This window comes from Anomaloglossus baeobatrachus, chromosome 12, assembly GCF_048569485.1.
Source record: "Anomaloglossus baeobatrachus isolate aAnoBae1 chromosome 12, aAnoBae1.hap1, whole genome shotgun sequence".
Taxonomy (NCBI): domain Eukaryota; kingdom Metazoa; phylum Chordata; class Amphibia; order Anura; family Aromobatidae; genus Anomaloglossus; species Anomaloglossus baeobatrachus.
Genome location: NC_134364.1, coordinates 9,068,282 through 9,088,674, shown reverse-complemented (window position 1 = coordinate 9,088,674; position 20,393 = coordinate 9,068,282). Strand labels below are relative to the sequence as shown.

The window sequence follows — 20,393 nt, the reverse complement described above, 5'->3', positions numbered from 1 at the left end:
CGGCTGTTCTCCATTGGTGGGTGCTGGAGCCGGCTGTTCTCCATTGGTGGGTGCTGGAGCCGGCTGTTCTCCATTGGTGGGTGATGGAGCTGGCTGTTCTCCATTGGTGGGCACAAGAACCAGCTGTTTTCCATTGGTGGGTGCAGGAGCTGTCTGTTCTCCATTGGTGGGTGCAGGATCTGGCTGTTCTCCATTGGTGGGTGCTGGAGCCGGCTGTTCTCCATTGGTTGGCGCAAGAGCCGGCTGTTCTCCATTGGTGGGTGCTGGAGCCGGCTGTTCTCCATTGATGGATGCTGGAGCTGGCTGTTCTCCATTGGTGGGTGCAGGAGCCGGCTGTTCTCCATTGGTGGATCCTGGAGCGGCTGTTCTCCATTGGTGGATGCTGGAGCCGGCTGTTCTCCTACTCTTCATTGGTGTTGCTGGTGCCGGCTATTCTCCATTGGTGGTCACAGGGGTCGGCTGTTCTCCATTAGTGATTGGTGGACTCGGCTGACTGTTCTTGGGCCGGCTGTTCTCCATTGGTGGATATAGGGGCCGGCTGTACTCCATTGGTGGGTATAGGGGCTGGCTGTTCTCCATTGGTGGGTATAGGGGCCAGCTGTTCTCCATTGGTGTATATAGGGGCCGACTGTTCTCCATTGGTGGGTATAGGGGCCAGCTGTTCTCCATTGGTGGATATAGGGGCCGGCTGTTCTCCATTGGTGGGTATAGGGGCCGGCTGTTCTCAATTGGTGGGTATAGGGGGCCGGCTGTTCTCCATTCCTGGGTATAGGGGCCGGCTGTTCTCCATTGGTGGATATAGGGGCCGGCTGTTCTCCATTGGTGGGTATAGGGGCCGGCTATTCTCCATTGGTGGTCACAGGGGTCGGCTGTTCTCCATTGGTAATTGGTGGGCTCAGGCCGGCTGTTCTCCATTAGTGATTGGTGGACTCGGTCTGACTGTTCTTAGGCTGGCTGTTCACCATTGGTGGCTGCTGGAGCCGGCTGTTCACCATTGGTGGCTGCTGGAGCCGGCTGTTCTCCATCGGTGGGTGCTGGAGCCGGCTGTTCTCTATTGGTGGCTGCTGGAGCCGGCTGTTCTCCATTGTTGGGTGCTGGAGCCGGCTGATCTCCATTGTTGGGTGCTGGAGCCGGCTGTTCTCCCTTGGTGGATGCTGGAGCCGGCTGTTCTCCATTGGTGGTTGCTGGAGCCAGCTATTCTCCATTGGTTGGTGCAGGGGCCGGCTGTTCTCCATTAGTGATTGGTGGACTCGGGCTGACTGTTCTCCATTTGGCTTAGGCCGGCTGTTCTCCATTAGTGGGTATAGGGGCCGGCTGTTCTCCATTGGTGGGTATAGGGGCCGGCTGTTCTCCATTGGTGGGTATAGGGGCCGGCTGTTCTCCATTGGTGGGTATAGGGGCCGGCTGTTCTCCATTGGTGGGTGCTGGAGCCGGCTGTTCTCCTTTGGTGGGTATAGGGGCCGGCTGTTCTCCATTGGTGGGTATAGGGGCCGGCTGTTCTCAATTGGTGGGTATAGGGGCCGGCTGTTCTCCATTGGTGGGTATAGGGGCCGGCTGTTCTCCATTGGTGGGTATAGGGGCCAGCTGTTCTCCATTGGTGGGTATAGGGGTATAGGGGCCGGCTGTTCTCCATTGGTGGGTGCTGGAGCCGGCTGTTCTCCATTGGTGGGTATAGGGGCCGGCTGTTCTCCATTGGTGGGTATAGGGGCCGGCTGTTCTCCATTGGTGGATATAGGGGCCGGCTGTTCTCAATTGGTGGGTATAGGGGCCGGCTGTTCTCCATTGGTGGGTATAGGGGCCGGCTGTTCTCCATTGGTGAGTATAGGGGCCGGCTGTTCTCCATTGGTGGATATAGGGGCTGGCTGTTCTCCATTGGTGGGTATAGGGGCCGGCTATTCTCCATTGGTGGTCACAGGGGTCGGCTGTTCTCCATTGGTGGGTATAGGGGCCGGCTGTTCTCCATTGGTGGGTATAGGGGCCGGCTGTTCTCCATTGGTGGATATAGGGGCCGGCTGTTCTCAATTGGTGGGTATAGGGGCCGGCTGTTCTCCATTGGTGGGTATAGGGGCCGGCTGTTCTCCATTGGTGAGTATAGGGGCCGGCTGTTCTCCATTGGTGGATATAGGGGCCGGCTGTTCTCCATTGGTGGGTATAGGGGCCGGCTGTTCTCCATTGGTGGGTATAGGGGGCCGGCTGTTCTCCATTGGTGGGTATAGGGGCCGGCTGTTCTCCATTGGTGGATATAGGGGCTGGCTGTTCTCCATTGGTGGGTATAGGGGCCGGCTATTCTCCATTGGTGGTCACAGGGGTCGGCTGTTCTCCATTGGTAATTGGTGGGCTCAGGCCGGCTGTTCTCCATTAGTGATTGGTGGACTCGGGCTGACTGTTCTTAGGCTGGCTGTTCACCATTGGTGGCTGCTGGAGCCGGCTGTTGACCATTGGTGGCTGCTGGAGCCGGCTGTTCTCCATCGGTGGGTGCTGGAGCCGGCTGTTCTCTATTGGTGGCTGCTGGAGCCGGCTGTTCTCCATTGGTAAGTGCTGGAGCCGGCTGTTCTCCATTGGTGGGCGCAGGAGCCGGCTGTTCTCCATTGGTGGGTGCTGGGGTTGGCTGTTCTCCATTGGTGGCTGCTGGAGCCGGCTGTTCTCCATTGGTGGGTGCTGGAGCCGGCTGTTCTCCATTGGTGGGTGCTGGAGCCGGCTGTTCTCCATTGGTGGGGGCTGGAGCCGGCTGTTCTCCATTAGTGGGTGCTGGAGCCGGCTGTTCTCCATTGGTGGGTGCTGGAGCCAGCTGTTCTCCATTGGTGGGTGCTGGAGCCGGCTGTTCTCCATTGGTGGGTGCTGGAGCCGGCTGTTCTCCATTGGTGGGTGCTGGAGCCGGCTGTTCTCCATTGGTGGATGCTGTAGCCGGCTGTTCTCCATTGGTGGGTGCTGGAGCCAGCTATTCTCCATTGGTTGGTGCAGGGTCCGGCTGTTCTCCATTAGTGATTGGTTGACTCGGGCTGACTGTTCTCCATTTGGCTTAGGCCAGCTGTTCTCCATTGGTGGGTATAGGGGCCGGCTGTTCTCCATTGGTGGGTATAGGGGCCGGCTGTTCTCCATTGGTGGGTATAGGGGCCGGCTGTTCTCCATTGGTGGGTATAGGGGCCGGCTGTTCTCCATTGGTGGGTGCTGGAGCCGGCTGTTCTCCATTGGTGGGTATAGGGGCCGGCTGTTCTCCATTGGTGGGTATAGGGGCCGGCTGTTCTCCATTGGTGGATATAGGGGCCGGATGTTCTCAATTGGTGGGTATAGGGGCCGGCTGTTCTCCATTGGTGGGTATAGGGACTGGCTGTTCTCCATTGGTGGGTATAGGGGCCGGCTGTTCTCCATTGGTGGGTATAGGGGCCGGCTGTTCTCCATTGGTGGGTGCTGGAGCCGGCTGTTCTCCATTGGTGGGTATAGGGGCCGGCTGTTCTCCATTGGTGGGTATAGGGGCCGGCTGTTCTCCATTGGTGGATATAGGGGCCGGCTGTTCTCAATTGGTGGGTATAGGGGCCGGCTGTTCTCCATTGGTGGGTATAGGGGCCGGCTGTTCTCAATTGGTGGGTATAGGGGCCGGCTGTTCTCCATTGGTGGGTATAGGGGCCGGCTGTTCTCCATTGGTGGGTATAGGGGCCGGCTGTTCTTCATTGGTGGGTATAGGGGCCGGCTGTTCTCCATTGGTGGGTGCTGGAGCCGGCTGTTCTCCATTGGTGGGTGCTGTAGCCGGCTGTTCTCCATTAGTGGGTGCTGGAGCCGGCTGTTCTCCATTGGTGGGTGCTGGAGCCGGCTGTTCTCTATTGTTGGGTGCTGGAGCCGGCTGTTCTCCATTGTTGGGTGCTGGAGCCGGCTGTTCTCCATTGGTGGATGCTGTAGCCGGCTGTTCTCCATTGGTGGGTGCTGGAGCCAGCTGTTCTCCATTGGTTGGTGCAGGGGCCGGCTGTTCTCCATTAGTGATCGGTGGACTCGGGCTGACTGTTCTCCATTTGGCTTAGGCCGGCTGTTCTCCATTGGTGGGTATAGGGGCCGGCTGTTCTCCATTGGTGGGTATAGGGGCCGGCTTTTCTCCATTGGTGGGTATAGGGGCCAGCTGTTCTCCATTGGTGGGTATAGGGGCCAGCTGTTCTCCATTGGTGGGTGCTGGAGCCGGCTGTTCTCCATTGGTGGCTATAGGGGCCGGCTGTTCTTCATTGGTGGGTATAGGGGCCGGCTGTTCTCCATTGGTGGATATAGGGGCCGGCTGTCCTCAATTGGTGGGTATAGGGGCCGGCTGTTCTCCATTGGTGGGTATAGGGGCTGGCTGTTCTCCATTGGTGGGTATAGGGGTAGGCTGTTCTCCATTGGTGGGTATAGGGGCCGGCTGTTCTCCATTGGTGGGTGCTGGGGCCGGCTGTTCTCCATTGGTGGGTATAGGGGCCGGCTGTTCTCAATTGGTGGGTATAGGGGCCGGCTGTTCTCCATTGGTGGGTATAGGGGCTGGCTGTTCTCCATTGGTGGGTATAGGGGCCGGCTGTTCTCCATTGGTGGGTGCTGGGGCCGGCTGTTCTCCATTGGTGGGTATAGGGGCCGGCTGTTCTCCATTGGTGGGTGCTGGAGCCGGCTGTTCTCCATTGGTGGGTGCTGGAGCTGACTGTTCTCCATTGGTGGGTATACGGGCCGGCTGTTCTCCATTGGTGGGTATAGGGGCCGGCTGTTCTCCATTGGTGGGTATAGGGGCCGGCCGTTCTCCATTGGTGGGTATAGGGGCCGGCTGTTCTCCATTGGTGGGTATAGGGGCCGGCTGTTCTCCATTGGTGGGTATAGGGGCCGGCTGTTCTCCATTGGTGGGTTTAGGGGCCGGCTGTTCTCCATTGGTGGGTATAGGGGCCGGCTGTTCTCCATTGGTGGGTATAGGGGCCGGCTGTTCTTCATTGGTGGGTGCAGTTCCCAGTGGCGCAGGGACCGCTCTTTACTGTGTAGGGATTATAATCATGACTTCTCCTCTCTTTTCTCCCTGTTCCCTTCTCCTCCCGCAGCGTCTGGTGTCCGTCGGCCTCGACTCCAAGAACACGATTTGTGTATGGGACTGGAGGAAAGGGAAGATGCTGTCTATGGCTCCGGGCCACACTGACAGGGTATGGGGGTTACCTAAGGCCGGGGGGCACCCTACAGAGCATAAGCACAGGCCCCAGATATATATATACCTGCTGGTGGGATCTGTAGATATTTGTATGGTTGCATACAGAGGCAGGTCGTCTTTATTTGCGTTCTCTATCCTGTGGCTCTTCAGTTCTTGTGAGACTACAACTCCCATCATGCCCTGGCAGGCTGAGCCGGACCGTTCCAATCCCCGATCAGTCCTGTTGATGTGAGGGCCCCGCTTTTTGCTCGTCTGTGGCCCCTGCCGTGGGCCGTGTCCGGTGATGCTGCCGTATTATATGTCATTGCTTTCTTCCAGATCTTCGACATCTCGTGGGATCTCTATCAGCCGAACAAGCTGGTCAGCTGCGGGGTGAAGCACATCAAGGTCAGCCCCTCGCGGTCACACTGGTCACGTCTGTGTTTATGGCACATTGGTATATCGTTTCTCGCTCTGCCAGTTTTTCATTATTCTTGCTTCACATTATACTGCCTCTCCAGACTGCACAGACTTGTTTCATGCCCATATAACTGCAGTTTTCCTGACTTGTGGTGTCCCGGGGCGGGTCTGTAGATACCCCTGCAAGAAGGCCTGCGGAGACACCATCACATGTTTCTCAACGCTGGCAGGAAACTAGCCAGGTCTTTCACCGGGAAGGAACAACCACGGGAAGGGCAGTCTCCAATCAAGGAGACCACCTATGCCAAACATGGTATCCATCCACAGACAGCCGTTTCGGGGTATTTGCCCCTCATCAGTGTGGAGTAGGAATCTGGCTAGTTTGACATTGTCTAGTAAAAGACTATGTGAGCAAGGATGGTTGACCTTAGGGAGATCAACATCCACCACTGCGGAGACACCATCACGTGTTTCTCAACGCAGTGATTCTAGAAAAATTTCCTAGGGGGCATTGCTCTAGAATCACTGCGTTGAGAAACACGTGATGGTGTCTCCGCAGTGGTGGATGTTGATCTCCCTAAGGTCAACCATCCTTGCTCATGTAGATACCCCTGCACCTGCCCCCCCTCCGCTCTGTGCACCTGTCCTGCACCTGTCCTGCCCCCCACCGCTCTGTGCACCTGTCCTGCCCCCCACCGCTCTGTGCACCTGTCCTGCCCCCCACCGCTCTGTGCACCTGTCCTGCCCCCCACCGCTCTGTGCACCTGTCCTGCCCCCCACCGCTCTGTGCACCTGTCCTGCCCCCCACCGCTCTGTGCACCTGTCCTGCCCCCCGCTGCTCTGTGCACCTGTCCTGCCCCCGCCGCTCTGTGCATCTGTCCTGCCCCCGCCGCTCTGTGCACCTGTCCTGCCCCCGCCGCTCTGTGCACCTGTCCTGCCCCCGCCGCTCTTTGCACCTTTCCTCCCCCCGCCGCTCTGTGCACCTGTCCTGCCCCCGCCGCTCTGTGCACCTGTCCTGCCCCCGCCGCTCTTTGCACCTTTCCTCCCCCCGCCGCTCTGTGCACCTGTCCTGCCCCCGCCGCTCTGTGCACCTGTCCTGCCCCCGCCGCTCTTTGCACCTTTCCTCCCCCCACCGCTCTGTGCACCTGTCCTGCCCCCGCCGCTCTGTGCATCTGTCCTGCCCCCGCCGCTCTGTGCACCTGTCCTGCCCCCGCCGCTCTGTGCACCTGTCCTGCCCCCGCCGCTCTTTGCACCTTTCCTCCCCCCGCCGCTCTGTGCACCTGTCCTGCCCCCGCCGCTCTGTGCACCTGTCCTGCCCCCGCCGCTCTGTGCACCTGTCCTCCCCCCGCCGCTCTGTGCACCTGTCCTGCCCCCGCCGCTCTTTGCACCTTTCCTCCCCCCGCCGCTCTGTGCACCTGTCCTGCCCCCGCCGCTCTGTGCACCTGTCCTGCCCCCGCCGCTCTGTGCACCTGTCCTGCCCCGCCGCTCTTTGCACCTTTCCTCCCCCCACCGCTCTGTGCACCTGTCCTGCCCCCGCCGCTCTTTGCACCTTTCCTCGTGCCGCCAGATAAGCAGCGGGACGCGCTCTGCGCAGACAGCGCCACTTGAGTAACATTTCACTGCACTGTTTACTCTGAATTATTTATCTCATCACATGAATTATTTATAGAAAGATAAATATTTAACGTCACACCGAGGCCGCTCTGCCGAACCGGGGCACGCACCAAATAACGGGACGCACGGAGCGCGGAGAACATCATCCTAACAAGGCTCCGCCGCTCAGAGACCCCCAATACTACATATAGAACTTCAGTGCAGCAAGAAAGCAATCACCAGAAAGGGAAGGATACTAGAGAATGTGATAGTGATCTGTACCAGCAGAATAGTGAGTGCAGCTCTGGAGTATAATACAGAAGGTAACTCAGGATCAGTAATGTAATGTATGTACACAGTGACTGCACCAGCAGAATAGTGAGTGCAGCTCTGGAGTATAATACCAGAGGTAACTTAGGATCAGTAATGTAATGTATGTACACAGTGACTGCACCAGCAGAATAGGGAGTGCAGCTCTGGAGTATAATACCGGAGGTAACTCAGGATCAGTAATGTAATGTATGTACACAGTGACTGCACCAGCTGAATAGTGAGTGCAGCTCTGGAGTATAATACCGGAGGTAACTCAGGATCAGTAATGTAATGTATGTACACAGTGACTGCACCAGCAGAATAGTGAGTGCAGCTCTGGAGTATAATACCGGAGGTAACTCAGGATCAGTAATGTAATGTATGTACACAGTGACTGCACCAGCAGAATAGTGAGTGCAGCTCTGGAGTATAATACCGGAGGTAACTCAGGATCAGTAATGTAATGTATGTACACAGTGACTGCACCAGCAGAATAGTGAGTGCAGCTCTGGAGTATAATACCGGAGGTAACTCAGGATCAGTAATGTAATGTATGTACACAGTGACTGCACCAGCAGAATAGGGAGTGCAGCTCTGGAGTATAATACCGGAGGTAACTCAGGATCAGTAATGTAATGTATGTACACAGTGACTGCACCAGCAGAATAGTGAGTGCAGCTCTGGAGTATAATACCGGAGGTAACTCAGGATCAGTAATGTAATGTATGTACACAGTGACTGCACCAGCAGAATAGTGAGTGCAGCTCTGGAGTATAATACCGGAGGTAACTCAGGATCAGTAATGTATGTACACAGTGACTGCACCAGCAGAATAGTGAGTGCAGCTCTGGGGTATAATACAGGATAAGTAATATATCTGCACAGAGACATGACACCAGACAGCTTATACTGAATTTCTAGCTCATCTATGACTGCTGACAACCTGCCTGTTTACATGTGTGAGAGGTTGTCAGCCCCGCCCCCTGGGGATGACATCAGTGATTATATATGATGTGTATGACTAGTTGGGGCTCCTCCTCTTTGTCTATTTTCTGAGCTGTGCTCGTCCTTATTCCCTATGATGTCTGTGTTGTGATGGGCAGATGACGGCCGCGGACGTCCCTTTTCCAGCAGAGCAGAATCGATCCGTCATCCGGTGTAATTGGCGGTTTTCTCTGCATTGTGCGGCTCAGCTCCAGCGGCTTCCAGGGCTCTGATCCATTTAGCTCTTATTTGAGGAGGAAATGGCTCTTAAAGTAATTACCTGGGGCCGGGCGCTTCGTTATCAGATTGACATGATTTATATGGAAATGCGGCTTCTGCTGCCGCATGAAAGACGGTGACGTGCGGCCCGAGTCTGGTGTGATGGCGGGGGACGGCCCCTAGTCTGGTGTTATTTGGGGAACGGCCCCTAGTCGGGTGTGATGGCGGGGGACGGCCCCTAGTCGGGTGTGATGGCGGGGGATGGCCTCTAGTCTGGTGTGATGGTGGGGGACGGCCCCTAGTCTGGTGTGATGGCGGGCCTGAGTCTGGTGTGATGGCGGGCCTGAGTCTGGTGTGATGGCGGGCCTGACTCTGGTGTGATGGCGGGGGACGGCTCCGAGTCTGGTGTGATGGCGGGGGACGGCCTCTAGTCTGGTGTGATGGCGGGGGACGGCCCCTAATCTGGTGTTATTTGGGGGACGGCTCCGAGTCTGGTGTGATGGCGGGGGACGGCCCCTAGTCTGGTGTTATTTGGGGAACGGCCCCTAGTCTGGTGTGATGGCGGGGGACGGCCCCTAGTATGGTGTGATGGCGGGGGACGGCCTCTAGTCTGGTGTGATGGTGGGGGACGGCCCCTAGTCTGGTGTGATGGCGGGCCTGAGTCTGGTGTGATGGCGGGCCTGAGTCTGGTGTGATGGCGGGCCTGACTCTGGTGTGATGGCGGGGGACGGCTCCGAGTCTGGTGTGATGGCGGGGGACGGCCTCTAGTCTGGTGTGATGGCGGGGGACGGCCCCTAATCTGGTGTTATTTGGGGGACGGCTCCGAGTCTGGTGTGATGGCGGGGGACGGCCCCTAGTCTGGTGTGATGGCGGGGGACGGCCTCTAGTCTGGTGTGATGGTGGGGGACGGCCCCTAGTCTGGTGTGATGGCGGGCCTGAGTCTGGTGTGATGGTGGGCCTGAGTCTGGTGTGATGGCGGGCCTGACTCTGGTGTGATGGCGGGGGACGGCCTCTAGTCTGGTGTGATGGCGGGGGACGGCCCCTAGTCTGGTGTGATGGCGGGCCTGAGTCTGGTGGGATGGCGGGGGACGGCTCCGAGTCTGGTGTGATGGCGGGGGATGGCTCCAAGTCTGGTGTGATGGCGGGGGACGGCCTCTAGTCTGGTGTGATGGCGGGGGACGGCCCCTAGTCTGGTGTGATGGCGGGGGACGGCCCCTAGTCTGGTGTGATGGCGGGGGACGGCCCCTAGTCTGGTGTGATGGCGGGCCTGAGTCTGGTGTGATGGCGGGCCTGAGTCTGGTGTGATGGCGGGCCTGAGTCTGGTGTGATGGCGGGGGACGGCCCCTAGTCTGGTGTGATGGCGGGGGACGGCCCCTAGTCTGGTGTGATGGCGGGGGACGGCCTCTAGTCTGGTGTGATGGCGGGGGACGGCCCCTAGTCTGGTGTGATGGCGGGCCTGAGTCTGGTGGGATGGCGGGGGACGGCTCCGAGTCTGGTGTGATGGCGGGGGATGGCTCCAAGTCTGGTGTGATGGCGGGGGACGGCCTCTAGTCTGGTGTGATGGTGGGGGACGGCCCCTAGTCTGGTGTGATGGCGGGGGACGGCCCCTAGTCTGGTGTGATGGCGGGGGACGGCCCCTAGTCTGGTGTGATGGCGGGGGACGGCCCCTAGTCTGGTGTGATGGCGGGCCTGAGTCTGGTGTGATGGCGGGGGATGGTTCAGAGTCTGGTGTGATGGCGGGGGACGGCCTCTAGTCTGGTGTGATGGCGGGGGACGGCCCCTAGTCTGGTGTGATGGCGGGGGACGGCCCCTAGTCTGGTGTGATGGCGGGCGACGGCCCCTAGTCTGGTGTGATGGCGGGCCTGAGTCTGGTGTGATGGCGGGCCTGAGTCTGGTGTGATGGCGGGCCTGAGTCTGGTGTGATGGCGGGGCTGAGTCTGGTGTGATGGCGGGCCTGAGTCTGGTGTGATGGCGGGGGACGGCCCCTAGTCTGGTGTGATGGCGGGGGACGGCCCCTAGTCTGGTGTGATGGCGGGCCTGAGTCTGGTGTGATGGCGGGCCTGAGTCTGGTGTGATGGCAGGGACGGCTCCACCCTAGGTTATTGGGGTTCTGTGTACACCTTGGCAGTGGCTTGGAGCGAGGCGCCCCTCTGTGCCCCTCTGCGCCTCTCTGCGCCTCTCTGCGCCCCTCTGCACCTCTCTGCGCCCCTCTGCGCCCCTCTGCGCCTCTTTGCGCCCCTCTGCGCACCTCTGCACCTCTCTGCACCCCTCTCCACCTCTCTGCGCCCCTCTGCGCCTCTCTGCACCTCTCTGCACCCCTCTGCACCCCTCTGCACCTCTCTGCGCCCCTCTGCACCTCTCTGCGCCCCTCTGCACCTCTCTGCGCCCCTCTGCACCCCTCTGCACCTCTCTGCGCCCCTCTGCACCTCTCTGCGCCTCTTTGCGCTCCTCTGCGCCCCTCTGCACTTCTCTGCGCCCCTCTGCACCCCTCTGCGCCTCTCTGCACCTCTCTGCGCCCCTCTGCACCTCTCTGCGCCCCTCTGCGCCTCTCTGCACCCCTCTGCACCTCTCTTTGCCTCTTTGCGCTCCTCTGCACCCTTCTGCACTTCTCTGCGCCCCTCTGCACCTCTCTGCGCCTCTTTGCGCCCCTCTGCGCCTCTCTGTGCCTCTTTGCGCCCCTCTGCGCTCCTCTGCGCCCCTCTGCACTTCTCTGCGCCCCTCTGCACCCCTCTGCACCTCTCTGCGCCCCTCTGCGCCTCTTTGCGCTCCTCTGCACCCCTTTGCGTGCCTCTGCTCCTCTCTGCGCCCCTCTGCGCCTCTCTGTGCCTCTTTGCGCCCCTCTGCGCCCTGTGGTTTCCCGCTGAGTCGCTCTCTTGTCCTGATGAGTCAGGTCTTGTTTCTCCCCCAGTTTTGGACCCTGTGCGGGAATTCGCTGACCCCGAAGCGCGGCGTGTTCGGGAAGACGGGCGACCTGCAGACCATCCTGTGCCTGGCGTGTGCAAGGGACGAGGTGACCTACTCCGGGGCGCTGAACGGAGACATCTACGTGTGGAAGGGCATGAACCTCGCCCGGACAATCCAGGGAGCGCACACGGTGAGCACCGCCGCCAGCACTGCACACGGTGCTGACACTTGTAGTTCTCCCCTAGAGCCGCTCCTCCAGTATCTGGACCTGAAGAGTCATTAAAGGGCCGGCGCCCAGTTTCCTGCAGACAGGTGATATATGTCACACCGTGGAAAGTTCTGCGTTTTGTAAATCTACTTTCAAGATCTCTGCTTCCTGTCAGTGAAGGATTTGTTGCAGTGACTCCATGTACAGAACAGAGATTTCTGCTGTCGTTCCATTTTGTTGCAGATGATTGATGCATTGTAACAAACCCTCAGCTGTGTGACTGTAGGAGGGGGAGGGGGGGGTTCGGCTTCTGGATGCAGTGAACATACAAATCTCAATCTCTGAGCAGAAATCCCGCAGGAGAATCCATCCTATGAGATCTCCCCTACTAATCCGTTAACCCCTTCTCTTCCAGGCGGGGATCTTCAGCATGAACGCCTGCGAGGAGGGATTTGCCACCGGCGGACGGGACGGCTGCGTGCGCCTGTGGGATTTAAACTTTAAACCTATTACTGTTATTGATCTCAGGGAAACAGACCAAGGATATAAAGGTACTCACTTAAAGGGGCGGTGGGGAAGGAAAACGGTGCAAAAATACAAAATGTGCAAAAGTGTGGCCACCTCCGTACAGAATGATGAACGCAGCCGGATTGGTGACTGATGGGCTGAGATGACAGCCGCACATAACACACGGCCCCCCGCATACTGTAGGGGCGACGCTCTCAGCATGGCCTGCTCTCCAGATCGGGGATGACTCCGCAGTTCCTGTAAATGAGGGAAAATTTCCAGTCTGAGGCCGGGAATGAAATCATATCTCTCCACTGACCCAATTTTTTATTATGCTACAGATGGCAGCCGCCCAGGGTCTGTGATTACACAGGGCGCCCCCTGGTGGTGGACGCGCTCCCTGCGGCTGCGCTGCTGCCTTCACAATACACTCCGGCGTTATTAATCGGATCAAGTCTCTCCACGAGCGAGTCGTTATTTTATAATATATTGTGTTAAATATTGATGCATCGGATTCACAGGACACTGAAGATCCGGCCACATCGGCGGTCAGGAGCCCTGCGAGCCGCCTCCTGGTGTCAGAGCCCCCTGCTCCCCCTGTGACTTCATGATGACGATGCATTGGGGATGAGGGCTACTGATCACCCATGTGGTCGGCCGACATGCCTCCTGCAAATCAGTCTGCTCATCTCTCAGATTTAAGGGGGTGTTACACGCAGCGATATCGCTGGTGAAAGCACCCGCCCCCGTCATTTGTGCGTCACGGGCAAATCGCTGCCCGTGGCGCACAAAAGCGTTCGGAGCCGTCACACGGGACTTGCCTGCCTAGCGACGTCGCTGTAGCCGGCGAACCGCCTCCTTTCTAAGGGGGCGGGTCGTGCGGCGTCACTAAGCGGCCAACCCATAGAAGCGGAGGGGCGGAGATGAGCGGCCGTAACATCCCGCCCACCTCCTTCATTCCTCATTGCCGGCGGCCGCCCAATAGAAGCGGAGGGGCAGAGATGAGCGGCCGTAGCATCCCGCCCACCTCCTTCCTTCCTCATTGCCGGCGGACACACAATAGAAGCGGAGGGGCGGAGATGAGTGGCCGTAACATCCCACCCACCTCCTTCCTTCCTCATTGCCGGCGGCCGCCCAATAGAAGCGGAGGGGCGGAGATGAGCAGCCGTAACATCCCGCCCACCTCCTTCCTTCCTCATTGCCAGCGGCCGCACAATAGAAGCGGAGGGGCGGAGATGAGCGGCCGTAACATCCCGCCCACCTCCTTCCTTCCTCATTGCCAGCGGCCGCACAATAGAAACGGAGGGGCGGAGATGAGCGGCCGTAACATCCCGCCCATCTCCTTCCTTCCTCATTGCCGGCGAACACACAATAGAAGCGGAGGGGCGGAGATGAACGGCCGTAACATCCCGCCCACCTCCTTCCTTCCTCATTGCCGGCGGCCGCACAATAGAAGCGGAGGGGCGGAGATGAGCGGCCGTTACATCCCGCCCACCTCCTTCCTTCCTCATTGCCGGCGGCCGCACAATAGAAGCGGAGGGGCGGAGATGAGCGGCCGTAACATCCCGCCCACCTCCTTCCTTCCGCATTGCCGGCGGCCGCACAATAGAAGTGGAGGGGCGGAGATGAGCGGCCGTAACATCCCGCCCACCTCCTTCCTTCCGCATTGCCGGCGGCCGCACAATAGAAGCGGAGGGGCGGAGATGAGCGGCCGTAACATCCCGCCCACCTCCTTCCTTCCGAATTGCCGGTGGTCGCAGGTAAGCTGCAGGTCGTCCTTCCCGGGGTGTCACATGTAGCTGCCTCAGGAACAACGAACAACCTGCGACCTCAACAATCAACGATTTTTTGAAAATGAACGATGTGACAACGATGGACGATTTGGTGAGTATTTTCCATCGTTAACGGAGGCTCCTTGCTGTCACACGCAACGACGTCGCTAACGATGCAGGATGTACGTCACGGAATCCGTGACCCCGGCGATATATATCGTTAGATACGTCGTTGCGTGTAACGGGGCCTTTATATGACTCCCTGAGTCTGTTTTGCAGGTTGGTGATAGTGTCCTGTCAATAAATCGGTCACGGCAAAGCTGGGTGATGACCATTAGCCACCGTTTATCTGTTTTCTACCCATCTTTCCCATACTACCTGACCCTATGTCTGGTGGCTGCTTTGCCGGACTTCTTCATAGCCTAGCTCTGTAATGATAGCAGGTATAGCTGACATTCCGGGTTCTGGGAAAGTTGGGTGGAAATCAAGATGTCTCTCATTGTTTACACCACACGATGTGTGCGGCTTGGAAAAATATGCTGTACATTTTGATTTTGCCTTTCAGAACATTTTGACCACCAGGTGGTGCTATTGTGAGTGCTTAGTGGCTTATATGATAAATACCCCGTATCCGCCCCCTGTAATCCCGCCACTTCTGCTTCCAGGTTTATCGGTGCGGAGCGTGTGCTGGAGGGGAGACCACATCCTGGTGGGGACGCAGGACAGCGAGATCTTCGAGGTGGTGGTGCACGAGCGGAATAAGCCTTTCCTGATCATGCAGGGACACTGTGAGGGCGAGCTCTGGGCCCTGGCCGTCCACCCCACCAAACCGCTGGCCATTACCGGGAGCGACGACCGATCCGTCAGGTCTGCGGCCTCCGATGTGTGTGACTGTGGACAGTAATAACAATGTGTCCAATAATTGTTACAATGTATCTAATGTTTATAAATACAACAAAATCAATATGTACGTATGGGGCAATTTCCTTCCCGCTCTCTGGGGGGCGCTGCGCACTGGACCGAGGGAGGGGACGTTTTATAACGCGGCTTTCTTGGATATCGGGGGCTACAGTGATAGATTTCTGTATCTGGGAAAGTTGGGTGACCACCGATATCAGCATTATCATCCCTCCTGGACGCGCTGCTCGGATTTTGCCTTTATAACAGTTCTATTAATTAATTTCTTTTCAGGATTGGTATTCAGGGTTCTGGGAAAGCGGAGTCACTACAACAGGTCACAGATCTCTGGGGTTATTATTACCCAGCTTTTCCATGGCTCTAAATGGTGGTTATGGAAATGGGATGTTGGTGTCTTGTGACCTGGGAAGGCTGCATAACCCCCAGTATTACTATGTAGATGTCACTCAGCTTTCCACAGTCCTGAACGTTTACCAATCGTATAGGGATGTGCCTAGACCCAGAGCCTGGAAGAGCTGAGTAATCACAAATATCACTGTCCCAGCCCAGGTGGTAACCCAGCTTTCCTGTGCTCCAGAATGGTAGATTTGCCTATATATCAGTATTGATGGATGTGTTTCCTCCCAGGGTTTGTATCTGGGGGTCTAGAAAAACTGAGCAGCCGTCAATATTACCATCACACCTCCCCCAAGGGTTATCACCCAGCTTTTCCATAGTCCTGAAGGACAGATTTGGTTACAGTGGCATGAAAAGGTTTGGGCACCCCTGGTCAAAATGACTGTTATTGTGAACAGCTAAGCAAGTTCAAGATGAATGATCTCTGCAAGGCAGAAAGTTACAGATGACACCTTCCCTTTGTATTTTAGGGGAATATATACATATATTATTCATGTTTTGCATTTTTAAATTAACAAAAATGGAAAATGGGCCGATTCAAAAGTTTGGGCACCCTACACAGTTAGTACCTAGTAGCACCCCCTTTGGCAAGTATCATAGATTATAAACGCTTTTTGTAGCCAACCAAGAGTGTTTGAATTCTTATTTGAGAGATTTTCATCCATTCTTACTTGGAGACGTCTTCCAGTTCTGTGAGATTCCTGGCTCGTCTTGCATGCACTGCTCTTCCTTGGAGACGTCTTCCAGTTCTGTGAGATTGCTGACTCGTCTTGCATGCACTGCTCTTCCTTGGAGACATCTTCCAGTTCTGTGAGATTCCTGGCTCGTCTTGCATGCTCTGCTCTTCCTTGGAGACGTCTTCCAGTTCTGTGAGATTCCTGGCTCGTCTTGCATGCACTGCTCTTCCTTGGAGACGTCTTCCAGTTCTGTGGGATTCCTGGCTCGTCTTGCATGCACTGCTCTTCCTTGGAGACGTCTTCCAGTCCTCTGAGACTCCTGACTCGTCTTGCATGCTCTGCTCTTTCTTGGAGGCATCTTCCAGTTCTGTGAGATTCCTGGCTCGTCTTGCATGCTCTGCTCTTCCTTGGAGACGTCTTCCAGTTCTGTGAGATTCCTGGCTCGTCTTGCATGCACTGCTCTTCCTTGGAGACGTCTTCCAGTTCTGTGAGATTCCTGGCTCGTCTTGCATGCACTGCTCTTCCTTGGAGACGTCTTCCAGTCCTCTGAGACTCCTGACTCGTCTTGCATGCTCTGCTCTTTCTTGGAGGCATCTTCCAGTTCTGTGAGATTCCTGGCTCGTCTTGCATGCACTGCTCTTCCTTGGAGACGTCTTCCAGTCATCTGAGACTCCTGACTCGTCTTGCATGCTCTGCTCTTTCTTGGAGGCATCTTCCAGTTCTGTGAGATTCCTGGCTCGTCTTGCATGCTCTGCTCTTCCTTGGAGACGTCTTCCAGTTCTGTGAGATTCCTGGCTCGTCTTGCATGCACTGCTCTTCCTTGGAGACGTCTTCCAGTCCTCTGAGACTCCTGGCTCGTCTTGCATGCTCTGCTCTTTCTTGGAGGCATCTTCCAGTTCTGTGAGATTCCTGGCTTGTCTTGTATGCACTGCTCTTCCTTGGAGACGTCTTCCAGTTCTGTGGGATTCCTGAGTCGTCTTGCATGCACTGCTCTTCCTTGGAGGCATCTTCCAGTTCTGTGAGATTCCTGGCTTGTCTTGCATGCACTGCTCTTCCTTGGAGACGTCTTCCAGTTCTGTGAGATTGCTGGCTCGTCTTGCATGCTCTGCTCTTCCTTGGAGACGTCTTCCAGTTCCTTGAGATTGCTGGCTCGTCTTGCATGCTCTGCTCTTCCTTGGAGGCATCTTCCAGTTCTGTGAGATTCCTGGCTCGTCTTGCATGCACTGCTCTTCCTTGGAGGCATCTTCCAGTTCTGTGAGATTCCTGGCTTGTCTTGCATGCACTGCTCTTCCTTGGAGACGTCTTCCAGTTCTGTGAGATTGCTGGCTCGTCTTGCATGCTCTGCTCTTCCTTGGAGACGTCTTCCAGTTCCTTGAGATTGCTGGCTCGTCTTGCATGCTCTGCTCTTCCTTGGAGGCATCTTCCAGTTCTGTGAGATTCCTGGCTCGTCTTGCATGCACTGCTCTTCCTTGGAGACGTCTTCCAGTTCTGTGAGATTGCTGGCTCGTCTTGCATGCTCTGCTCTTCCTTGGAGACGTCTTCCAGTTCTGTGAGATTCCTGAGTCCTCTTGCATGCTCTGCTCTTCCTTGGAGACGTCTTCCGGTTCTGTGAGATTCCTGGCTTGTCTTGCATGCACTGCTCTTCCTTGGAGACGTCTTCCAGTTCTGTGAGATTCCTGGCTCATGTTGCATGCACTGCTCTTCCTTGGAGAAGTCTTCCAGTTCTGTGAGATTCCTGGCTCGTCTTGCATGCACTGCTCTTCCTTGGAGACGTCTTCCAGTTCTGTGAGAATCCTGGCTCGTCTTGCATGCTCTGCTCTTCCTTGGAGACGTCTTCCAGTTCTGTGAGATTGCTGGCTCGTCTTGCATGCTCTGCTCTTCCTTGTAGTCATCTTCCAGTTCTGTGAGATTCCTGGCTCGTCTTGCATGCACTGCTCTTCCTTGGAGACGTCTTCCAGTTCTGTGAGATTCTTGGCTCGTCTTGCATGCACTGCTCTTCCTTGGAGACGTCTTCCAGTTCTGTGAGATTCCTGGCTCGTCTTGCATGCACTGCTCTTCCTTGGAGACGTCTTCCAGTTCTGTGAGATTCCTGGCTCGTCTTGCATGCACTCCTCTTCCTTGGAGACGTCTTCCAGTTCTGTGAGATTCCTGAGTCGTCTTGCATGCTCTGCTCTTCCTTGGAGACGTCTTCCAGTTCTGTGAGATTCCTGGCTCGTCTTGCATGTACTCCTCTTCCTTGGAGACGTCTTCCAGTTCTGTGAGATTCCTGAGTCGTCTTGCATGCTCTGCTCTTCCTTGGAGACGTCTTCCAATTCTTTGGGATTCCTGGCTCGTCTTGCATGCACTGCTCTTCCTTGGAGACGTCTTCCAGTTCTGTGAGATTCCTGGCTCATGTTGCATGCACTGCTCTTCCTTGGAGACGTCTTCCGGTTCTGTGAGATTCCTGGCTTGTCTTGCATGCACTGCTCTTCCTTGGAGACGTCTTCCAATTCTGTGGGATTCTTGGCTCGTCTTGCATGCTCTGCTCTTCCTTGGAGACGTCTTCCAATTCTGTGGGATTCCTGGCTCGTCTTGCATGCACTGCTCTTCCTTGGAGACGTCTTCCAGTTCTGTGAGATTCCTGGCTCGTCTTGCATGCAGTGCTCTTCCTTGGAGACGTCTTCCAGTTCTGTGAGATTCCTGGCTCGTCTTGCATTCTCTGCTCTTTTGAGGTTTAGCCACAGATTTTCAATGATGTTCAGATCAGGGGCCATTGTAAAACCTTCAGCTTGCACCTTTTGAGGTCGTCTATTATGGATTTTCACATGTGTTTAGGATAATATCCATTTGTGGAAGCCATCCTCTTTTCTCCTCTTTTCAACTTCAGCTTTTTTACATATAGCGTTATGTTTGCATCAAGGATTAGTTGAAATTTCATTGAATCCATTCTTTCTTCTACCCGTAAAATGTTCTCCATGCCATTGGCTGTAGCAGAACCCCACCACATGATTGATCCACCCCCATGCTGAATGGTTGATGAGATACTCTTTTCTTGAAATTCTGTGTCATTTTTTCTCCACATCAATCATTGTGGCCAAAGAGTTCTTATTTAACCTCAGCGCTTCACAGGACTTGTTTCCAAAATACATCATCTTCTTTAGATCTTCTTTTGCGACTTCTGACGCTGAATTTTATGGTGAGGACGCAGGAGAGGTTTTCTTCTGATGACTCTTCCATGAAGGCCATATTTGTGCCGGTGTCTATGAACAGGAGAACAATGTCCACAACTCCAGAGTCGGCTGAATCTTCCTGAAGGTGTTTTGCAGTCACGCAGGGGCTATGATTTGCCTCCAGCATCCTACCAGCAGAGCTCACAGACATTTTGCTTGGTTTTCCAGACCTGACCTTGACCTCTACTCTTCCTTGTAACTGACATTTCCTAATTACATTTCACACTGAGGAAAGGGCAACTTGAAAACACTTTGCTATCTTCTTATAGCTTTCTCCTGCTTTGTGGCCTCCACCATTTCTATTTTCAGAGTGCTAGGCAGCTGCTTAGAAGAAGCCATGGCTGCTGTTATTTGGCACAAGGTTAGTAGAGGAGGCCGGGTGTTTATAAAGCTGGGACATTTGCATCACCTGATGATAGTGAACAAGACATAACCCCAACAGGATAATGAAGGGCTGAAACCTTGGTCACATTTTTTCTGAGCACAAAAATCTCCAAGGGTGCCCAAACTTTTGCATCGGCCCATTTTCCTTTTTGTAATTTTTAAAATGTAAAAGATGAAAATACATTTTTTTTTTTGCTTAAAATGCAAAGGAGATGCGTGATCTGTAACTTTCTGCCATTCAGAGATCACTTCATCTTCAACTTGCTGAACTGTTCACAATAACACTAATTTTGACCAGGGGTGCACAAACTTTTACATGCCACTGTATATCAGTGTAATACAGTGATTACGTTTTGGATTGGGGAAAGCTTGGTATTCACCAATATTCCTACCTCCACTCACATGGGAGTGGTCACCCAGCTTTTCCATAGTCCTGAATGGCAGATATCTGGGGGCTTTGTATCTGGGGGCTTTGTATCTGTGGCTATCCACAATGTTATCACATGGGGCTGGTCACTCAGCTTTCCACAGTTGTGAATGGCAGGGCTGCCCCTCTGTCCGGGTATACAGGGGGCTTCATTGTATCAGGTGTTATATCCACACTTCTGGAGGGTGACCCCCATTGTGGCTGGTTCAGCTTTCCCTGATGCAGATTGGCTGAATGCAGTGGCTAGGCCGCTGTTGTCCTCTTTTTGGGGGCCGCTGAGTCATGAGGACTGGAGCGCGCCCCCCCCCCCCCCGTCCTCTCTATGTAATGAATTCTGTCTCTGGATC

At 55.7% G+C, this 20,393-nt stretch overlaps 1 protein-coding gene across 3 annotated transcripts in view; it reads left to right on the top strand.

Moving 5' to 3' along the window:
* Positions 1 to 20,393, top strand: part of EML5 (EMAP like 5) — a 209,534-nt gene that overhangs the window by 81,532 nt on the left and 107,609 nt on the right. For all 3 annotated transcript variants that reach the window (XM_075330633.1, XM_075330632.1, XM_075330634.1), the window contains exons 3-7: positions 5,034 to 5,132; positions 5,456 to 5,524; positions 11,553 to 11,738; positions 12,172 to 12,307; positions 14,701 to 14,902. In XM_075330633.1, the coding sequence (XP_075186748.1) occupies positions 5,034 to 5,132; positions 5,456 to 5,524; positions 11,553 to 11,738; positions 12,172 to 12,307; positions 14,701 to 14,902 (692 nt within the window). The remainder of the gene's footprint in view (positions 1 to 5,033; positions 5,133 to 5,455; positions 5,525 to 11,552; positions 11,739 to 12,171; positions 12,308 to 14,700; positions 14,903 to 20,393) is intronic.